At 44.0% G+C, this 19,300-nt stretch overlaps 1 protein-coding gene across 2 annotated transcripts; it reads left to right on the forward strand.

Moving 5' to 3' along the window:
- The first annotated feature begins 2,589 nt into the window (after positions 1-2,589).
- On the forward strand, positions 2,590-19,299 carry LOC119648189 (lebercilin-like protein). 2 transcript variants are annotated; one of them, XM_038049779.1, is made up of 7 exons: positions 2,590-3,225; positions 3,291-3,498; positions 3,564-3,820; positions 17,868-18,090; positions 18,157-18,318; positions 18,375-18,752; positions 18,815-19,299. In XM_038049779.1, exons 1-7 carry the CDS (start codon positions 3,182-3,184, stop codon positions 19,070-19,072), a joined length of 1,530 nt encoding a protein of 509 aa, XP_037905707.1. In that variant the 5' UTR covers positions 2,590-3,181; the 3' UTR covers positions 19,073-19,299. The 2 variants fall into 2 exon arrangements, with proteins under 2 accessions (XP_037905707.1, XP_037905706.1); XM_038049778.1 differs by having other exon boundaries at positions 2,594-3,225; positions 18,375-18,755.
- Position 19,300: the final 1 nt, after the last annotated feature.

A 19,300-nucleotide genomic window follows, 5' to 3' on the forward strand; every position in this document is an offset into this window, starting at 1 on the left:
TTTTCTTCCACAGGCATTCCCGGAGGATGGTAAATTGTCCCTCTGACATTTGGCCATCCTTGGAGGAAACTCCCACGGCAGCAGTCAGAACAGAGGCCGCAGCTTGCGCATACGTCCTCTTCCTTCCCGCCTTCGTGTTCGTATTCCTGTGGGAGGGACCAGCTTCATTGAGATCTCTCTCGCTGATTTGATCATCTCCCGGCACACCGGTCCTAATCCCCGCGAGACGCGTGGATGTAAGCCCTGGTGTGGAGCACAATAAAGCGTCGGCCACAGCAGATTTGTTGGTCTTACGCTTCTTGCGCGCATTACCGCTGACTGAAGAGTCTGGTGCGTCCAGTGTGGAACTTAGCGGGGTTTGCAGTTTATCCCCACCTTCCGTCGGAGATTCCGCTTCCTTGCGTCCGATTTTCCTAGTGGTACAGCCACCTCCATGTACTCATTCCCAAGGCGCTTCATCTTCGTTCGGAGTGCTCTCTTCTACCGCCGGCGTGGGGCCTCTCCAGGTTGACGGTTTCCGGGCAGCTTGGATCCATTTTCACATATCGGCGTTAAACCAGTAGCGTCCACGTCACCAGCTTGGAGAGTTTAAATCCTTCGTTTCCATATTCATATTTTGGACACCCTTAGTGTAGTAGTAAACTACTACAGTGCCACCCACCACGACAAGGTGGAATCCGAGGGGAAGCGTGTGAGGCAGTAGTCATTGCGGTCTAAAGCCAAGATCACCGCCGTTTCGACTTACGTTCAACCGAAAACGCTTCTAATGGTGCCTCTCAGCCCTGATACATTTTGTAAGTTGTTTTTAACTCGAAAATAGGGTTTTTGGAGCCGATTTTCGAAAGCAATTTTCTCCAAAATGGCTTGCCTAAAAGACGGTTTTATACCGAAGAGAAAAGGGAACGCATAGAAAAAGCTCGATGAAAGAATCCCATAAACGCAGTGACTCTGTCCAACGTATGAACTGTTAGAATTTTGGAAACACACCTCCACTACATCTCTCCATCTAGAAAAAGCGTATCACCACATTGGACAATGATAAGCTAAATTACTCTACCGCGATCCAAAGAACAAATTTCAAAATGTGTCAGGTACTTAAAAGCCGCTCCACGTCTTCACCGGTTTTGACACTAAAAATTAAAATATTCAGGCCTTTTATAAGTTCTATTGGGCTATCCTTCAAAGTCGATGGTACCGCACAGACAGTGTTGACGAAGGCTTGAAGCCTTCGAGCAACACAGAAGAAACACTAGCACAGAACAGTTTTAACTTGATCTTAATGTTAAGATAACTGTAGATTTTAGACAAGGAAGCGAAAGCAAATCTAGCGTAGTTAATGAATTGCACTATAACCAGTTCGGTGCCACCGTCGTCGGTAGAAACCACACTTCCCATTGATGCAGATAGGGAGAGTCCGATGACCAAGTCAGACTGAGAACCTTGTTATCAAATCCAGAGTCATATTGGCCAAGGACCATGACCCGGTGAGAGAGCAAGCGCATTTCATCAGCGTAGTGGAAGTTTTTGAGGAAAGATGTGGAAAGTTGTCGTCGCCCATTGAATTCCTCCACGTCCTCCGGACAAGGCAGCGGTTATATACTTCCTCCACAAACTTATCTATAAATATTAGGGCTCCGCAAATGCTTATACAAAGACCGCTGTGTCCTTCAAGATCGATTCCATGTTGTTTTGCTGGGTACAAATCGATACGAATAAAAAGGAAACTTTGATGTCCACAAATGCGTCCAAACCGTTTTCCTTTTCGGGTATGGCCTTCCTGATTAGATATCGTTTGTTTTTGTTCACTAAAGAATCGGCGTAATGCATGACATCCAACGTTAAGTACTGCACTGTAAAACCACTTGGCCAATCAGCGAAACCTGGATGAAGCGCTGTCCCGTAACTGGAATCCTTTCTAAAGGCCGAACTTTACACACAAAATTTAGCCCACGACAGCTTCCAAAGATAATGAATACCACCTCGTGGTTGCAAAGACAACGATGTTTCGCTGGATAACAACCCATCATGACCACGCACGAGATGAAGGCAATTGCGGTCAGTATGTCGTGAGGTTACCATCGAAAACTTGCAAGGAAACTTTACCACGATAAGTTATATGATCCCCGCTGAGCATCCGAGATGATGAAAAACGACCCAATTCCGCCGAGAGTGAAACCGCTCATAAGGGCCTCGAGAGGTGGGTTACTTAATTTAGATGAGCTTAGCGGCGTCTAAAAAAGAAGAATGTTAGGACAAGGACTGAAGGCGAGTACATCCTGCATCAATTCTTCCGAAAAATGATGTTATTTTGCGTTGTTAACATCTTTTTATCGCGATTTATGTCTCATTCTTCGAAAAAAAACCTAACCTGCTTATATATACATATTTGTTATCCCGCGCAGGCTAGGCATGTCTACATATGTTCATCTTTATATATTCGAGGAATCTCACTGCAAAATTTTTTTTGTAGCATATTAGATCGCACTGAGCAGGACATTGAATCAGGATGATACGATCGAAATACGTTCCCACACAGCTTAAGCAGCGCCGTATTGGTAGAATATTCCACCTTATATAGCGACCACATGGAGAACACCACTGCAATCCCCTAACACCCTAATCACATCGAGAACCCTGTTGCTGCAAAATATACACTTTTTACTGTAATATTAAGTGAACTGTGACAACATCCTTCAAAATATAATTAATTTCAGATCCGTTTTAGATGCTTTCCTTGACAAGTGTTCGCGAACCAGTTTAAAGAAGCTTTCCTAGTTTTTCATGTCCTTTATTTTTACTTAAGCTTTATATAATAACCACAAAGCTACCGAACGCCATTAATCATATTATCCTTAAATATTGATAAAACTTTCACGTCAAGGTCTCTTGCACAAGACTTTGTTTACACTTGACTCGCGTCTCTGATTCCGGAAAAAGAAGCATTCATACAATTGAGAATTATCCTTGCTGGGGAAACGTTTCCCAGGCAACACCACCGAGGATACACAAACCGGAGTTTCCTTCCCCACGATACATCGTCGTGGGCTAAGAATCTAAAAATCGAGTAACAGCTGTTCATAAGGACTTTCTAGTTTTGGTGCTGCAGTTGGTCTTTGTATAAAATTGTAGAAAAACCGAACGGACGCGGAAGAAGAGTAAAAGGATATTTTTTTCTTAAAATATGTCCACATTGAGTCTAATTCCCGAGGAAAAGAAATTTTTACCGTAAGTATATCTGCTGAGTTTACGCGGACAGTTGGAGTGGAAAATGAGTGATTGGAATTATCTAGAAACACATCAAAAAGTACTGAGAGTCTATATTCGTCATCCAGTTCTAAATACTCGGCTACTGGGTTGTACAAACGCAAGCTTACGGGGATTCGACAACCTGGGTTTGTCCTGGCTCAGAATGAAGTTCGTCAAAGAGTTCTCTCAGCAAGAAGGCTTCGAGTGAAAACCCTACAAAATCAACTCGCTGATGCCCAACTCCACATATCTGTAAGGGTCGTTGATGTTCCTATATACTCACACATGAATGTTACTGATATCTATCATTATTTCAGGAACTTGCCAATGAAAATAGAATTCTGAGAACATTACATAAGCGCCAGGATACAGCTCTTTCGAAGTATGAAGGTACCAATGCAGAACTACCGCAGCTTCTTCATTCGCATGCCGAGGAGATTCGAATGTGGCAAACGAAATGCCGGAACCTTAACAGTCAGAATAGGGAACTGACGAGAAAGCTGAAGGAAAGGGATACAGCGCTGCTAGCTTTAGGGGACCAGAATAAACATTTAACGCAATTAAGCAGAGACAGGTAATAAGCCACGTACTCGTACATTTTTCTAGTTCAAAGATTTGTTTGTTGGGTCTCCTAGAAGACAAAATTAGTCGAAGTGAATGCAGAGTTATCATCATCATCATCAACGGCGCAACAACCGGTATCCGGTCTAGACCTGCCTTAATAAGGAACTCCAGACATCCCGGTTTTGCGCCGAGGTCCACCAATTCGATATTCCTAAAAGCTGTCTCGCGTCCTGACCTACGCCATCGCTCCATCTTAGGCAGGGTCTGTCTGGTCTTCTTTTCCTACCATAGATATTGCCCTCTTCATCCATACGAATTAAGTGGCCCGCCCACCGTAACCTATTGAGCCGGATTTTATCCACAACCGGACGGTCATGATATCGCTCATAGATTTCGTCATTGTGTAGGCTACGGAATCGTCCATCCTCATGTAGGGTGCCAAAAATTCTTCGCAGGATTCTTCTCTTGAACGCGGCCAAAAGTTCGCAATTTTTCTTGCTAAGAACCCAAGTTTCCAAGGAATACATGAGGACTGGCAAGATCATTGTCTTGTACAGTAAGAGCTTTGACCCTATGGTGAGACGTTTCGAACGGAACAGTTTTTGTAAGCTGAAACAGGCTCTGTAGGCTGACAACAACCGTGCGCGGATTTTATCATTGTAGCTGTTATCGGTTGTGATTTTCGATCCTAGATAGGAGAAATTATCAACGGTCTCAAAGTTGTATTCTCCTATCCTTATTCTTCCTGTTTGACCAGTGCGGTTTGATGTTGGTTGGTTGGTTCGTCTTCGGTACTGACGTTGCCACCATGTATTTTATCTTGCCTTCGTTGAAGTGCAGCCCAAGATCTCGCGCCAATCACCGCCTGCTCGATCTGGATGAAGGCAGTTTGTACGTCTTCCCATGATGTCGATATTGTCGGCATAGGCCAGTAGTTGGGTGGACTTAAAGAGGATTGGACCCTTTGCATTTACCTCAGCATCACGGCATACTAGGGCATTCCCTTGTCGTAGACCGTTGTTGATGTCGAATTGTTTTGAGAGTGATCCTGTTGCTTTTATCTGGCCTCGCACATTGGTCAGGGTCAGCGAATTCTTTCGTGGCCGTGTATAGTTTTACCCTCGCACTGACATTATCATAGGCGACTTTAAAACCGATGAAAAGATGCTGCAACGATGTCCATATTCCAACAGTTTTTCCATCGCTTACCGCACAGAGAAAATATGATCTGTTGCTGATTTACCTGGAGTGAAGCCTCTTTGGTATGGGCCAATGATGTTCTGGGCATATGGGACTATCCGGCCTAACATCTTATAGATGGTACTCAGCAACGTGATACCTCTATAATTGATGCACTGTGTGATATCTCTCTTTTTATGTATGAGACAGATAATGCCTCGTTTCGAATCGTCAGGCATTGATTCGCTGTCCCATACCTTGAGCACAAGTTGATGAACCACTTGGTGTAACTGGTCGCCTCCATATTTAACCAATTCGGCTGTAATTCCATCGGTTCCTGGCGACTTATGATTTTTTAGCCAATGAATTGCACGGACTGTTTCTCCTAAACTTGGTGGTGGCAGTATTTGTCCGTCGTCTTCAGTTGGCGGGACCTCCAACTCGCCGATGTTCTGGTTGTTCAGTAGCTCATCAAAGTACTCAACCCATCGCTCTAATATGCCCATTCTGTCGGAAATCAGATTTCCCTCTTTGTCTCGGCAGGATGAGCATCGAGGTGTATAAGGCTTCATCCTGCTGACTTGTTGGTAAAACTTTCGCGCCTGGTGCGGTTGCTCCCTGTACTTTTCTAGTTCACAGACTTGTTGGTTCTCCCAGGCTTCCTTTTTCCGTCTGTGAAGTCGCTTCTCCGCTCGACGGAGTTCGTGATAAGTCTCTGCGCGTGCCCGCGTTCTTTGAGAATGCAACATTACTCGGTATGCGGCATTCTTGCGTTCCGTTGCTAGCTTACATTCATCGTCAAACCAGCCGTTCCGACTCCTTTTGCGGCTGGGGCCAAGTATATTTGTGGCCGTATCCATGATAACGTTCTTCAGGTGGTTGTGAAGATCATTAGTTGATGCTTCATCTCCAGGTCCTCTATTGACTGCGGTTATTGCGGCATGCATTTCCCTCTTATAGGTGTCGCGGAGGATTGTGTTGTGGATGGCTTCAGTGTTCACTCTCACCTGATTGTCAGAGGGGATTCTAGGTGGTATTGTTATTCGAGCTCGGAGCACCATGCCAACGAGATAGTGATCCGAGTCTATATTGGCCCCCCTATATGTTCTGACATTCATCAAGGCTGAGAGGTGGCGGCGTTCGATCAACACGTGGTCAATTTGGTTGAAAGTGGTCCCGTCTGGAGAGGCCCACGTATGTTTGTGGACCGCTTTCCGCGCAAACCAGGTACTTCCAACAACCATTTCGTGTGACCCTGCTAATTGAATAGTCCGCAGTCCGTTATCATTTGTATTTTCGTGTAAGCTACGGGAGCCAACGTATCGCTTGAATACGGGCTCCTTCCCTACTTGGCTGTTAAAATCCCCAAGTATGATTTTAATACCATATCTGGGGCAGGCTTCGAGGGTTCATTCTACTGCCTCGTAGGAGGGATCCTTCTCCGACTCTGCAGTCTCCTCTGTAGGGACGTGAACGTTAATGAGGCTTATATTTCTAAACTTGCCTCGCAAGCGCAGAGTGCATAGCCGTTCGCTTATGTTTTCAAAGCCGATAACAGCAGGTTTCATATTTTGACTGGCTAAGAAACCTATTCCGAGCACATGGTTTACGGGATGGCCACTATAATATATGGCGTAGTGGCTCTTCTCCAGGAAACCGGTCCCTGTCCAACGCATCTTCTGTAACGCTCTTACATCAGCCCTATAATGGGAGAGGGTATCGGCTAGCTGCTTATCAGCTTCATCTCTGTACAGGGAGCGCACGTTCCATGAGAAAATGCGCAAATCATTATTCCGTTGTCGTTGTCGGGTTCGTCGTATAATCCGTCCAGTCGTAACAAGTTGTTTTTCGTGTAGGGTTGTCGGCCCTACCCAACCCCCCAACCTGGAGGACTAGTTGGTACAATTTGTCCTGTTGTTAGGCGCGGAAGACTCGCCTTCATCCTTCTCCATCTGCAGCTTTTCGTTAAGAAAGAACTCCCAGCGGTCACCACGTGGAGGTGGAGATAGGGTTTGGTAGTAGAGCTGTTGGTGTTTGTTCAGCAGGCATTTCCCAGGTTTTATGCTCCATTGTGGGTACCAATCTACGTTTCTACCCTTTGACCACCAGTTAGTTATTGTCATTAGGATAAATAATAATAATAATCGTTGGCGCAACAATCCATATTGGATCAAGACCTTGAAGTGTGTTAGAGCACTTCATTCAAGACCGTAACGGTACACTACATTATATTGTAGGAGGCAATGTGGTGAGCATTGCGCTCGCCCGAGATTATTACCCTGATTTGGCTCAGGTACTCATTCACAGCTGAGTCGACTGGTATCCGACGTCAAATCACGATACAAATCCGACTGCAAAATATTTACCTACAAGCGGACATGTATTTTGGTGTGCAAATGGCGTCAGACCGTAAATAAACTAGTCTAGTACACAAAATTGTATCTGCTAATATTCATGCCATTGGAACAGACGTGTCGACATCTACGCTCTACAAGAAAAAAAAACTGCAACGTATAGTAGAGCCCAAATGCGGTGAAAATATCTTTAAACTCCTGCGCTTTAGTAACCCACAAAACCTGGTGTCGGCATTGTCATCCCTGAAACTTCTCGTGAAGCTATTAAAAAAGTAGGGCGATTTGATGCTGGTTTAATGAAGGCCATGCAAGTCTGCCAGCATCTCGTGCAGCTCCTCCGCTCAGTTCTGTGGCCAACGGAGGCTACATACTAACGGCCGATATTGTAACCTAGATAATGAGTTCTTGGGTTGATTTTTGACAGGCTGTTTCTTGTATAAAGTCGAAACCTTAACTCACTTCACCTTACGGCAAATTTACACTTGTTAAGTGACTACAATTACAACCGAGACACCCGCCAATAGTAGCAAGACTCTCGCATCCTATTACAATCCTGCATGGCGGCTTTCGGTCCGATTTAATGAGGGCACAGTTGGAGTAAAAAGTATGGAAACCAACATGGTTGTCTGATTGCATGCAAGGTATCCATCAGTTCAACTATAATATGTGGCATGTCGGAGTTGGCTATCAAGATTACCTGAAAGAGGGAGCCATCTTTTATTAAGGGTGTGCGAAGGCGTGACGCTGCAGACGGAGAAGGATGAAGGTGAGTCTCCCGCGCCTAAAAACGGGACAAATTGTACCAACTGGTCCTCCAGGTTGGGGGTTGTGTAGGGCTGACAACCCTACACGGAAAACAACTTGATACGAAGCCACAACAGGAGCCTCGGACTGGACGGATTATACAACGACAAACTCGGCAACGACAAATTCGGCAACGACAACGGAATAACGATTTGCGCATTTTCTTGCGGAACGTGCGCTCCCTGTACAGAGATGAAGCTGATAAGCAGCTAGCCGATACCCTGTCCCAATATAGGGCTGATGTAACAGCGTTACAGGAGATGCATTGGACAGGGACCGGTTTCCTGGAGAAGAACCACTACACCATATATTATAGTGGCCATCCAGTTTCTTAGTCAGCCAAAAAATGAAACCTGCTGTTATCGGCTTTGAAAACATAAGCGAACGGCTATGCACTCTGCGCTTGCGAGGCAAGTTTAGAAATATAAGCCTCATTAACGTTCACGTCCCTACAGAGGAGACTGCAGAGTCGGAGAAGGATACCTTCTACGAGGAAGTAGAACGAATCCTCGAAGCCTGTCCCAGATATGGTATCAAACGGACGGACAAATACTGCCACCACCAAGTTTAGGAGAAACAGTCCGTGCAATTCATTGGCTAAAAAATCATAAGTTGCCAGGAACCGATGGAATTACAGCCGAATTGGTTAAATATGGAGGCGACCAGTTACACCAAGTGGTTCATGAACTTGTGCTCAAGGTATGAAACAGCGAATCAATGCCTGACGATTGGCAACGAGGCATTATCTGTCTCATATATAAAAAGGGAGATATCACACAGTGCAGCAATTATAGAGGTATCACGTTACTGAGTACCATCTATAAGATATGCTCCTCTATCTTGCTAGGCCGAATAGCCCTATACATCCAGAACATCGTTGAGCCACCCCAAAAAGGCTTCACTCCAGGTAAATCAGCAACAGATCAGATTTTCTCTCTGTGGCAAACGATGGAAAAACTGTTGGAATATGGACAACAGTTGCACCATCTTTTCAATAAATTTAAGGCCGCCTATGATAGCATAGCCAGGGTAAAACTGTACACGGTCATGAGAGAATTCGGTATCCCGACGAAACTAATAAGACTGACTAGGCTGACCCTGACCAATGTGCGAGGCCAGATAAAAGCAGCAGGATCATTCTCAAGACCATTCGACATCAACAACGGTCTACGACAAGGGGATGCCCTATCATGCGTCTTCTTTAACCTGGCCCTCGAGAAAGTGATCCGTGATGCTGATGTAAATGCAAGAGGTACGATCCTCTTTAAGTCCACCCAACTACTGGCCTATGCTGACGATATCGACATCATGGGAAGAACCACCCAAGACGTACAAACTGCCTTCATCCAGATCGAGCAGGGGGCGATACGCACGGAATCTTGGGCTGCACATCAATGAAGGCAAGACAAAATATATGGTGGCAACGTCAGCACCGAAGACGAACCAACCAACAACATCAAACCGCCTTGGTCAAACAGGAAGAATAAGGATAGGAGAATACAACTTTGAGACCGTTGACAATTTCTCCTATCTAGGGTCGAAAATCACAACCGATAAGAGCTACGATGATGAAATCCGCGCACGGTTGTTGTCAGCCAACAGAACCTATTTCAACTTACAAAAACTGTTCCGTTCGAAACGTCTCACCATAGGATCAAAGCTCTTACTGTACAAGACTATGATCTTGCCAGTCCTCATGTATTTCTCGGAAACTTGGATTCTTAGCAAGAAGAATTGCGAACTCTTGGCCGCGTTCGAGGGAAGAATCCAGCGAAGAATTTATGGTCCCCTACATGAGGATGGACGATTCCGTAGCCTACACAATGACGAAATCTGTAAGCGATACCATGGCCGTCCGGTTGTGAATAAAAAAATCCGGCTCAATAGGTTACGGTGGGCGGGTGACTTAATCCGTATGGATGAGGATGATCCCACCCGGAAAGTCTATAAGGACAATATCTATGGTAGAAAGGGAAGACGAGACAGACCCTGCCTAAGATGAAGCGATGGTGTAGGCCAGGACGCCGGCCAGCTTTTAGGGATATCGAATTGGTGGACCTCGGCGCAAAACCGGGATGTCTGGAGTTCCCTATTAAGGCAGGCCTAGACCGGATACCGGTTGTTGCGCCGTTGACGATGATGATGAAGGCGCGATAGGGTAATTTCATCCCCTGCGCCCTCAGAACCATTAACCATGTAACTTCTGCGGTGCGACTATTGTGCCATTCCATTTCTTCGGATTAAAAGTTGACATAGACCCAGACTTAACACAATTACCTATTGTTACGAGGAAGCCGACACTAAAACAGTATCAAGCGCCAGAGAAAGAATATTTTGAGTATCAGAGGACCTGTAAATCTAAGTGTTTTACATTTCGAATAACTCAGTATTCTCACCAGCCGACCCACTTACGATAGCTAGCACCTTGAAGATTTCACAGTCTTAGGTGAACCATTTTTAATATTGATCCCTACCCCAGTCAGCATAAGTTGTTTGGCTTTCGAGTACGAGCAAAAAATATTGAACGACGGTAGGTACAAATGGAAGAAGTTACGTTCCTGTTTCAAGACACAAATATTTTGTGTGAAACAAAACCTGTTTTAAAATCGGTTTACTTTTTGTCTGTTGTCTATTAAATGCACTTGTCTCTGAAAGAGGATCACCTATAGACAATTCGGTGAAAACCTTGAAATTGTGCCTTAAGCAGTGAACAAGTATTATCAAGTGAAAGACCTCTATAAGTGCTTTGACAATGAAAGGGGTATTAGTTTGTAGAGGGGCGGCTCAAAAAAAGTTAATATTTTTATATTTTATGTCTTTTAAATTTAATGAAAACCCCTTAGAAGTACAGTTACATCCTGGTGGTTTCATCCGAGTATCCACCGTGTCGGCCTAACCCACGGTTTTCTTAAGGCACGAATTGATTTGGTAATCACAATCAGAGCAGGTGGATGCAAGTCTATCTAAAGCGTCTATCGAAACTAAGGAGTACGGGATCCGAGTTGTACAACGCAACTTCACTCTTGAGCCCACAAGAGTTCTGTCCGTTGTGTAAGCACAACTACAACCCTTTGTGCCTCCCACAAGAAGAGAAACCGCAAATAACCGGGCCGAGAACACATTCTCCAGAAATTCTCCTGAGACAGAAGGTCTATCCTGGATTTCATGGTACTAGATAACCTTTGGTGGGGCTTTGTGACCGAAGCCACTTCAGATGAGTCCCTATGCAGACCTATTCGCCTATTGCATCACGACTAGTCAAACAAATACAGCGTGTTCTGGTACCCCAACCATACTACTTAGTGTTGACTTGACTGACGAGGATACTGCTCCGACTGCCTTCTCGCCACCCGCACCCCTTCCTAGTGGAAAAATTATTATCAACAAATTTATAGTAAGTCAGAGTCGTCTCTTTAGGGTAAATTTACGCATCTTAAAATATCATATGTAGAAAATCAGCATGATTGACACACTAATTGCATTATACTGCGAACTGCGTATAAATGCAACCATCGTACCTCGAAAAATTCCTGCATAAGAAATACAGAAAAACTTAAACATCTGAATACCTGTTCCGTTGTTGTTTTCCTTGTTTCTGTTGAGTTATATTGATTCTTGACGTGTGGTTTCGGAGGCTAGTCAGTCAGCATATCAACTCACTTATGGTCCATTTCTGCTTGCCTCACCGGTTCGTAATGAAGGAATCGTACGGAAGGTAACCATTCTACCAACAGCACAGTAGGTCCAGTTGGAGGCTGCCTTGTCCTTAGTTTGTTGATGAGGGAAACTTTGGAGAAGGCATGAAGTTCTTCTGCCAAGCAAGAACTTCTAGCCCAGTCAAACCCTTCCGGACTCGCCGATAATCCTTATAGCTCTCCGTGGGGTATTTCCATATTCTATGCCTCATTGACAGTTAAAGCCAAAAAAGTATTGTTCAAAGGTGTGACCCATTGTGAATCTTCCCTCTTCGTCTCAAGTTTCCGGCTTTGATTTCCGCGTTTTCGTAAATTTTTATTATTTTATATTCTGGTGTGATCCTAACGTGCCATATAAGACACGTAAAAGGTTGTACATGACGAAAGAGAGACCTATGTGCCCAAAAGGACACGGGGTAGCACAAAGCCATACAAGCACAGTCGATGAGACACTTCAGCAGAGCTATATGTAAATCAAAGTTAGCCACTTTTTCTGTTCTTTAGATATCTCGTTCCTTGTGGTGAGGAAACCCATCAGCGCCTTGTCCGACAATGGTGTTAAATTAACAATGAGGAACTTTCCTAAGGAAGGAATAAGAAAAGGAATGGCGTGGAATTTGGAGCAGACTACACCTAAAAGAGGCGTAATGGCGCAGTAATTGATGAAGTAAATACAGAAGAGAAGTAAGGGCGGACTTGGTCGCAGGATTCTTGTGGGGAGTTGGCGGTGGAGTTAGCAAAATTGATGGAAGAAGTGAGAGAATGGGTGTGCTTACGGGAATAGTGAATGTGAGGCCAAAACCGTGAGCAAAGATGGTGGCTTGGATGCTCAGCAATATCTTTTATGCGTTTCTCTTATTATAGATTTCACAGTAGAGCGCACTGCCTTGGGCGAGGACGAAGCCATTCTTAGAAGTCAGAAACTTCTTCTGCAGTGCATGCTTCAGGTGGATATTATTATGGATGTTCGTGGTGAATCAAGTTGGTTAGGAATGGAGACAAGTAGGAGAATAAGGAACACAACAGAAGAAGAGATCGGAGGATATTATAAAAATTGCTAAAAGCTTGCGTTAAATATTACGTGATCCCAGTTGATTGAAGTTAACGCTGAGTTGAGACCACCAAACTTGGCTTTGCGGAAGCTGGTTTACACGCGGTTATGAAAGAGCTCTGCTTCAAATTCACGTGGGTGGTGGTGAGCGTTCATTTTGGCATACAGAGATGTGCACGGAAGTATGAAGAGGTAGCGCTCGAGCAGGTGTGGAATGGAAGGAATCGAAGTGCGATCCAAGGAGTTTTTGATGGTGTTAAATTGCCGGGCAGGACAAGTATTCATAAAAGAGGGGAGAGAGAGTGAGAAAGGTTGCTGGAAGAAATTGGAAAGTTAGGATGATTAGACCAGTTGATCATAGGGAGGTTGAAATCGCCGGAGGAAAAGAAAGCGAGGGAAAGGAACCTGACAGTAAGAAGTTCCGACGAACTGTCAAAGAATTGTTTATACAAGTAAAAGGGGGCAAGCACATAGGACGTATATTCAAAATACAATGAACAGAAGAGTGTTGGGCAGGGAGACAAGTAAGGCAACACAATCATAAGGAGAACCAGAAAAGGACAAGACAGGTTCGGCGTGGAATGGATCTTTTATTGCCATTAGGCCCCACCGCCAATGGACTTACGTGATGCTGTCTGGTGCACCGGTCACACCGGAAAATTGATTAGCTTCATGAACATACCTTCAGGCCAGAAAGAAGGAATACCGAGTGAATCACATTCTTGGGGATAAGTGACTTAAAAGGTCGGAATTGCTGTCTTTTTTCAGTTTGACTCAAAACAATGATGACATATTTTGCTCTTTATGTACTCCGCGGGTATTATGTTCGCTTCCTCCCGCAGCGACCCTAGAAAGCATTGTTCTTTTCTACACCTATAGTCTCAATTTTTTTTCTTGAACTGGATTCTTATGACCAAAAGCCCGTCTAAAACCGGCAACAAGTTAAATAGGGCGCTGACTGTGGAAATCTACTACCGCCATGCATGCCAGAATACAAAAGCACGGTGCGGTAGAGTTGCACTTCCCGTCGGCCAAGAATGTCGGGCCAATATCGGGGACATTCTGGCTCAAATTGAAGAAGGTGAGAATTTGAGAAACCATCGGCACCGTTATTAAGGAGCGTGCGCGCATTCTAAAAACCGAGTACCGTCCGTGCTTGATATCCGGTCGACGTCATAAGTTGAGTCTATCCGTACCCGAGGAGTAGACGATGTTTCGGTGTCAAACGGTCGATTTCAGAGAAACAAAACCTTATGAAAATCAGTTCAATGTCTGTCTGTTTGTCTGTCACACGAGATTTAGCCCGAAAAGGCTGGAACTCTCGTCATGAAATTTAGTGAGAATATGTGGTCTGGGAACCGCTATACATGCAACTAATCGCATCATTTTGTGTTGGGCGTAAGGGGGTCCCCATATATCTGAAAGGGGGGTGCAAATATTTTTTTCATCGAATATAACCATGTGGGGTATCAAATGAAAGGACTCATCTCATACTTTTCAAAAATGATCCTTTTTTTGATATTGTCTCGTTCTTAGAACCTCTATCCAATCGAAAAATCTGAAAAAATCCCAATCATGCATCTACACCAAATCTGTTCAAATAAAGTTATTAATATATATATATATAGCCTGGCGTACCAGGTTTACCCTCACCTGAGTTGCAAACGAAGAGCTGCATGCGACCAGGCGCGTGTCATGGGGCGGATAATGACATGACCCACCGGGTCAGCTACGAATATCGCAAGTTAATCTTGTAAATAAGTAGCCGCGGACAAGCAGAACGTTTCCCTTTGTGTTCGTCCTCACTTACCGATTCTCCCCGTTCAGGGGGAGTAAACCTCCTCAACAAATCCGTAATCCGGGGTGAAGGGATCGACGCGCCTATCGGGTGAATTGCAGTGACGTTACACTGTATTTCAGCGGCTCCCCTCCAAATACCTTCCCTACCTTTGGAGGTAACCATGGGGCATTGCAACATTGGGGCTCTGCTGCAGGGTTGACTGCCTCCCCAATACTCATGGGAACAAAATTGGGGAAAACAATTCAAATTCCCCATTAACCCCAGGGACACGAAGACAGTACCCAACACGGTTAAGGGTCGTTCAACAACATCAGAGCGGCTCTTCGCCCTTGGATGTTTTGGCGGTTATGCCATCAACCACCAGGGACGGGAGACCTAGGCCTCGTATGGTTTGGACGAACCAACTTAACGAATTTATCGTCCGGGCCTATTACCGTGTCACGGATTTGGAACGGAATCCATCAGGGTACAGACATCGACTACATGACGCGTTCATAACCCGATTTCCGGAGCTAAGTACCGGGTGATCGTGAATAACAACCGAGTTGCCTTACCAACTAGGCAACAAATCTTCCAAGAGGTTTCACTTGAGCTCGGGCTGGAGTCATAAAATTACCGGACTAATCAAAGGAGTAACACAAGTACTCCACCTGTAAGGCACTCCATGAATCCAATAGTCAGGAGAAGCTTAGTAACTAGGGATGTCGACCCAATTTATAATGAGGCTTTGACCGCATTACAGGTCGCATTCACAGAGTATGCTGAGATTCTCCCAGACGCTAGGCCAAAGATCCCAAAACTGAAGTTTACTTGGGCAACTACTAACATCATTGCTGCCGTTGATAGAATTTTGGCTGATCGTTTGGCTAGCGAGATTACTGCTACAGAGGTTCACAGCCTGATCTACGTTGCAGCTGCCACGGTTATTCGTCTCCATAATCAATATCTTAGAGCGAATAACAGAGGTATGCGCAGAAGGACTTTACCGTTCTGGGTGTTTCGACTCAACAAAAGAGTCGAAAAGTTGAGAAAGGAGATTGGTCGTGTGACGCAAGCACTCCTTGGAAATCTATCACCAAGAGTGCACAGATGCGTTGCGAACATCATTGGAAACTACCATCTGTCCAATGATATTCCAATCGAAGAAATCCTCGGGGTGCTGAAGCAGAAACTTGCGGTATGCTCCAATCGCATCCGTAGGTATCAAAAAAGCTTTCAGCGAACGACAGACAACACCTTGTTCTTCCAGAACCAACGGGGATTCTACAAAAATCTCACCAGCTCAGATAGGGAAAGTAACCTCGATCTGGATCGGGCAGAAGACTTCTGGAGAAGTGTTTGGAGCGAATCCAGCCGTTGCAATTTAGAAGCAGCGTGGCTCCCACACCTTATGCGTTCATGCGAGGCCCTCCCCGAAATGACCATGCCTGACGTAACTGAAGTCGACGTTAAAGCAGCCCTTGACAAGGCAGGTAAGTGGAAGGCGCCAGGAGTTGACAAGATTCACAGCTTCTGACTGAAGCGGTTCAAGAGCACTCACAGGATATTGGCAAATCAATTTAATCAGATGATTGCCGATCCTGATTTAGTTCCACCATTTTTCACCAAGGGGATAACTTTCCTCATCCCCAAGGAACAGGGTGTCTCTTGCCCTTCAAAATGTCGACCAATTACTTATCTTCCTACCATCTACAAGGTCTTCACTTCAGTTCTGTGCACGAACATCTCAAAACATCTTGATGTTCATAAATTGATAGCTGAGGAGCAAAAAGGATGCACAAAAGGCTCCCGAGGCTGCAAAGAACAGCTTGTAATCGATACGGTAGCTGTAAAGCAGGCTGTCCACCAAAAACGAAACATCTCGACAGCCTACATCGATTATAAATCAGCGTTTGACTCCATATCACATTCGTGGTTACTACAAGTGTTACGCTTGTATAAAATCAACCCGAATGTCGTTCTTCTACTGAGAACAGTAATGAAGAATTGGAGCACGAAGCTATCGGTATCTTCGCAAACATCAGGAGAGATACCAATAGTTGATGTTGGCTCAGCAGGTGTTCCTCAGGTTTTATGCTCCATCGTGGGTACCGATCCACGTTTTGCCCTGCGACCTATACTACCCTTTGACCACCTGCTGTCCTTACCACGAGTAAAAGTATGGAAGAAGCAAAAATAAAGTTACAAACAACTATTGACAACATTGTAAAATGAAACAAGAAGTGAAAAATAAAATTGAACGAAAACAAATCAACGTACATTAACTTCACAAACAAAAAAGAAAATCAAGCTAAAGTCATCATAAACGGACATGATTTGCCACAGACGAGTGAGGTCAAATATTTAGGTATGACACTCGATGCAAAGCTCAGGTGGAAAAGCCACATCCTAGGAAAAAAGGGCGAGGTTAATGCCAAATACAGACAGATGTACTGGCTTTTGGGGAGGAAATCCCAGCTGACCATCGAGAATAAGCTGCTAATTTATAAGCAGATCCTAAGCTCCATGTGAACGTACGGCATACAGCTCTAGAACTGTGCTAAAGGTTATACAAACGTTCCGTGATATAATGTGAAGAGTGAAAAGAGTGAAGCCAAACGACTTGCTAATACAATATAAAGGATGTTTAAAGATATAAGCTACTGAGAAACAGCTAATTCCTCTGCGAAGCCAACCACAGGGTCTTGTAACAATAAAAACGAAACCTAAATATGCAAAGAAAGCTTCTAGATTAGGAAATCTCAGTCGTGCCTTGACGAGAGATGGTTTACTGGGTAAAAATTCCATGCTCACATTTTGTGATCGCTGAAGTTAGTGTTTTGAAGATTTTCAGTTGGCGTTAGGGGATATATCAAAGAATATTTTGATTTTTTAACTGTGTACGAGTTGAAAAACATACACGGATAGTTTCTCAGACAATATGAGCACAAAACCTTTATACCCGAAACGTTGAGCGTCCGGTATTCCAACTTGTTTTTAACTAATGGACTTAAGTTAATAAAGCTAAAAGTTTACTCCAACCTAAGTTTCTCTTACTACTTGATGATGTTTGATGTTTACCGGAATTGATGCCCCTCCGGTTCTGGAATAATTAAAAATTCAATCATTTAATGGTTTAATTCCATTCCGCAAATTCAACCACACAATTGCTATTCGTATATTTTTATTTTCAGAAATCTCGAAGACCGCGAACGGCTCACAGAACGTGTTCGATATTTGGAAAGTCGACTCAATGAAAAGGACAACGACGTGAAACTTCTTGCTCGTCGAATACAGCTCGAGGCCAAAAACTACAAGGCACAAATTTACAAAGAACAACAAAAATACAAGCAACTTATTCAAAAGCTAGAGCAAGCAAGATGTGATGTCGACAAACTATCTCAATCCCATTTCGACGTTGGTACTTGATTGTTTTTCGCTAGTCAAATTTTAAGCTCGTTCCTTTGTTTCTTATAATTTCAGATGAGAGAGAAAAACACAAAATCAATGATGCCAAGGTCTCTAAGTGGTTCGAAGCTGCCAAAGCCCTGTAAGGAGCGGGAACGAGGCCAATTGGGCCACGAAAGAGATGATAACAGTACAAAAACAAGTATAAGCACACCATCGTTATGTCAGGAAACGAATGTGAGAACGGTTTTGGAATATTTGTTAATAAAAGTCTTAAATTGGAGTTTTTGTAGTATCAAATTATCCAGCCTAGTCAAGAATTGAAAGCGAGAAAATCAGCCGGTAATCTTCACACCGACAGTCAGAAGAGGTCTGTCCGACAATCTAGACAAAATAGTGGTGCTCGGAAAAGTAGAAGAGATGAACTTGATGACCTCAACACGATGGAATTTAATGCAGAAGAGTTATCCAATGCCATCTCGAAGGGAATGTCGAAACTCCTATGTAACAATGAATTTGACAAGGATGAGGCTTCATTAAATGGAAATGAGCCTCCAAGCGATCCAGAGAACATACTTGACCAAAGCGAGCCCGAAAATTATTATGGCGATGACGGAAACTATGATGAAGCTAATTCCTTTGGGTCTGACGAAAACGATGAATCCGCAGACGTGGTGAGACCGCATCCTTCATACTCGTAGCTTTTACAGAAACATTCCAATTCCTTTTGCAGATTGTGGGTGGAAAATCATTTGACGCATATGAATCAAACGAGATAATTCATCAAAGCAGGCGTGATTTCGTCAACATTCAGAAAAAAATGTCCGATGACTATCAGGAACGTGAATCGTTTTTGGATACATTTTGTAAGCAGTCAGTGACTATCGAGAAGGAGCTTTCAGCCCGTCGGTCGAGTAATATTGACTCAAAGAAAAAGAACCAATTGTTGGCCGCGTTAAAAGCAATCGATAATGAGGATACAGTTAACTGAAAACAAGGATTGTTTAATTTTTCGATTCATTCGATTTCTACGAAGTTTCCCCTGCTTTGGTTTAGTTTACAACGTTTCAAGTATATTTAACGAGGCATTAGTGCGTTTATGATCTAATTTACTTGTGGGACTCATTTTATTTATATACCAAGTAAATGCCGCCAATTGTTATTTTGTAGACTCCCTTCACGTGTACTAATAAATTATTAATAACAATTTCATTACAAC

This window comes from Hermetia illucens, chromosome 2, assembly GCF_905115235.1.
Source record: "Hermetia illucens chromosome 2, iHerIll2.2.curated.20191125, whole genome shotgun sequence".
In the NCBI taxonomy this organism is placed as follows: Eukaryota; Metazoa; Arthropoda; class Insecta; order Diptera; family Stratiomyidae; genus Hermetia; species Hermetia illucens.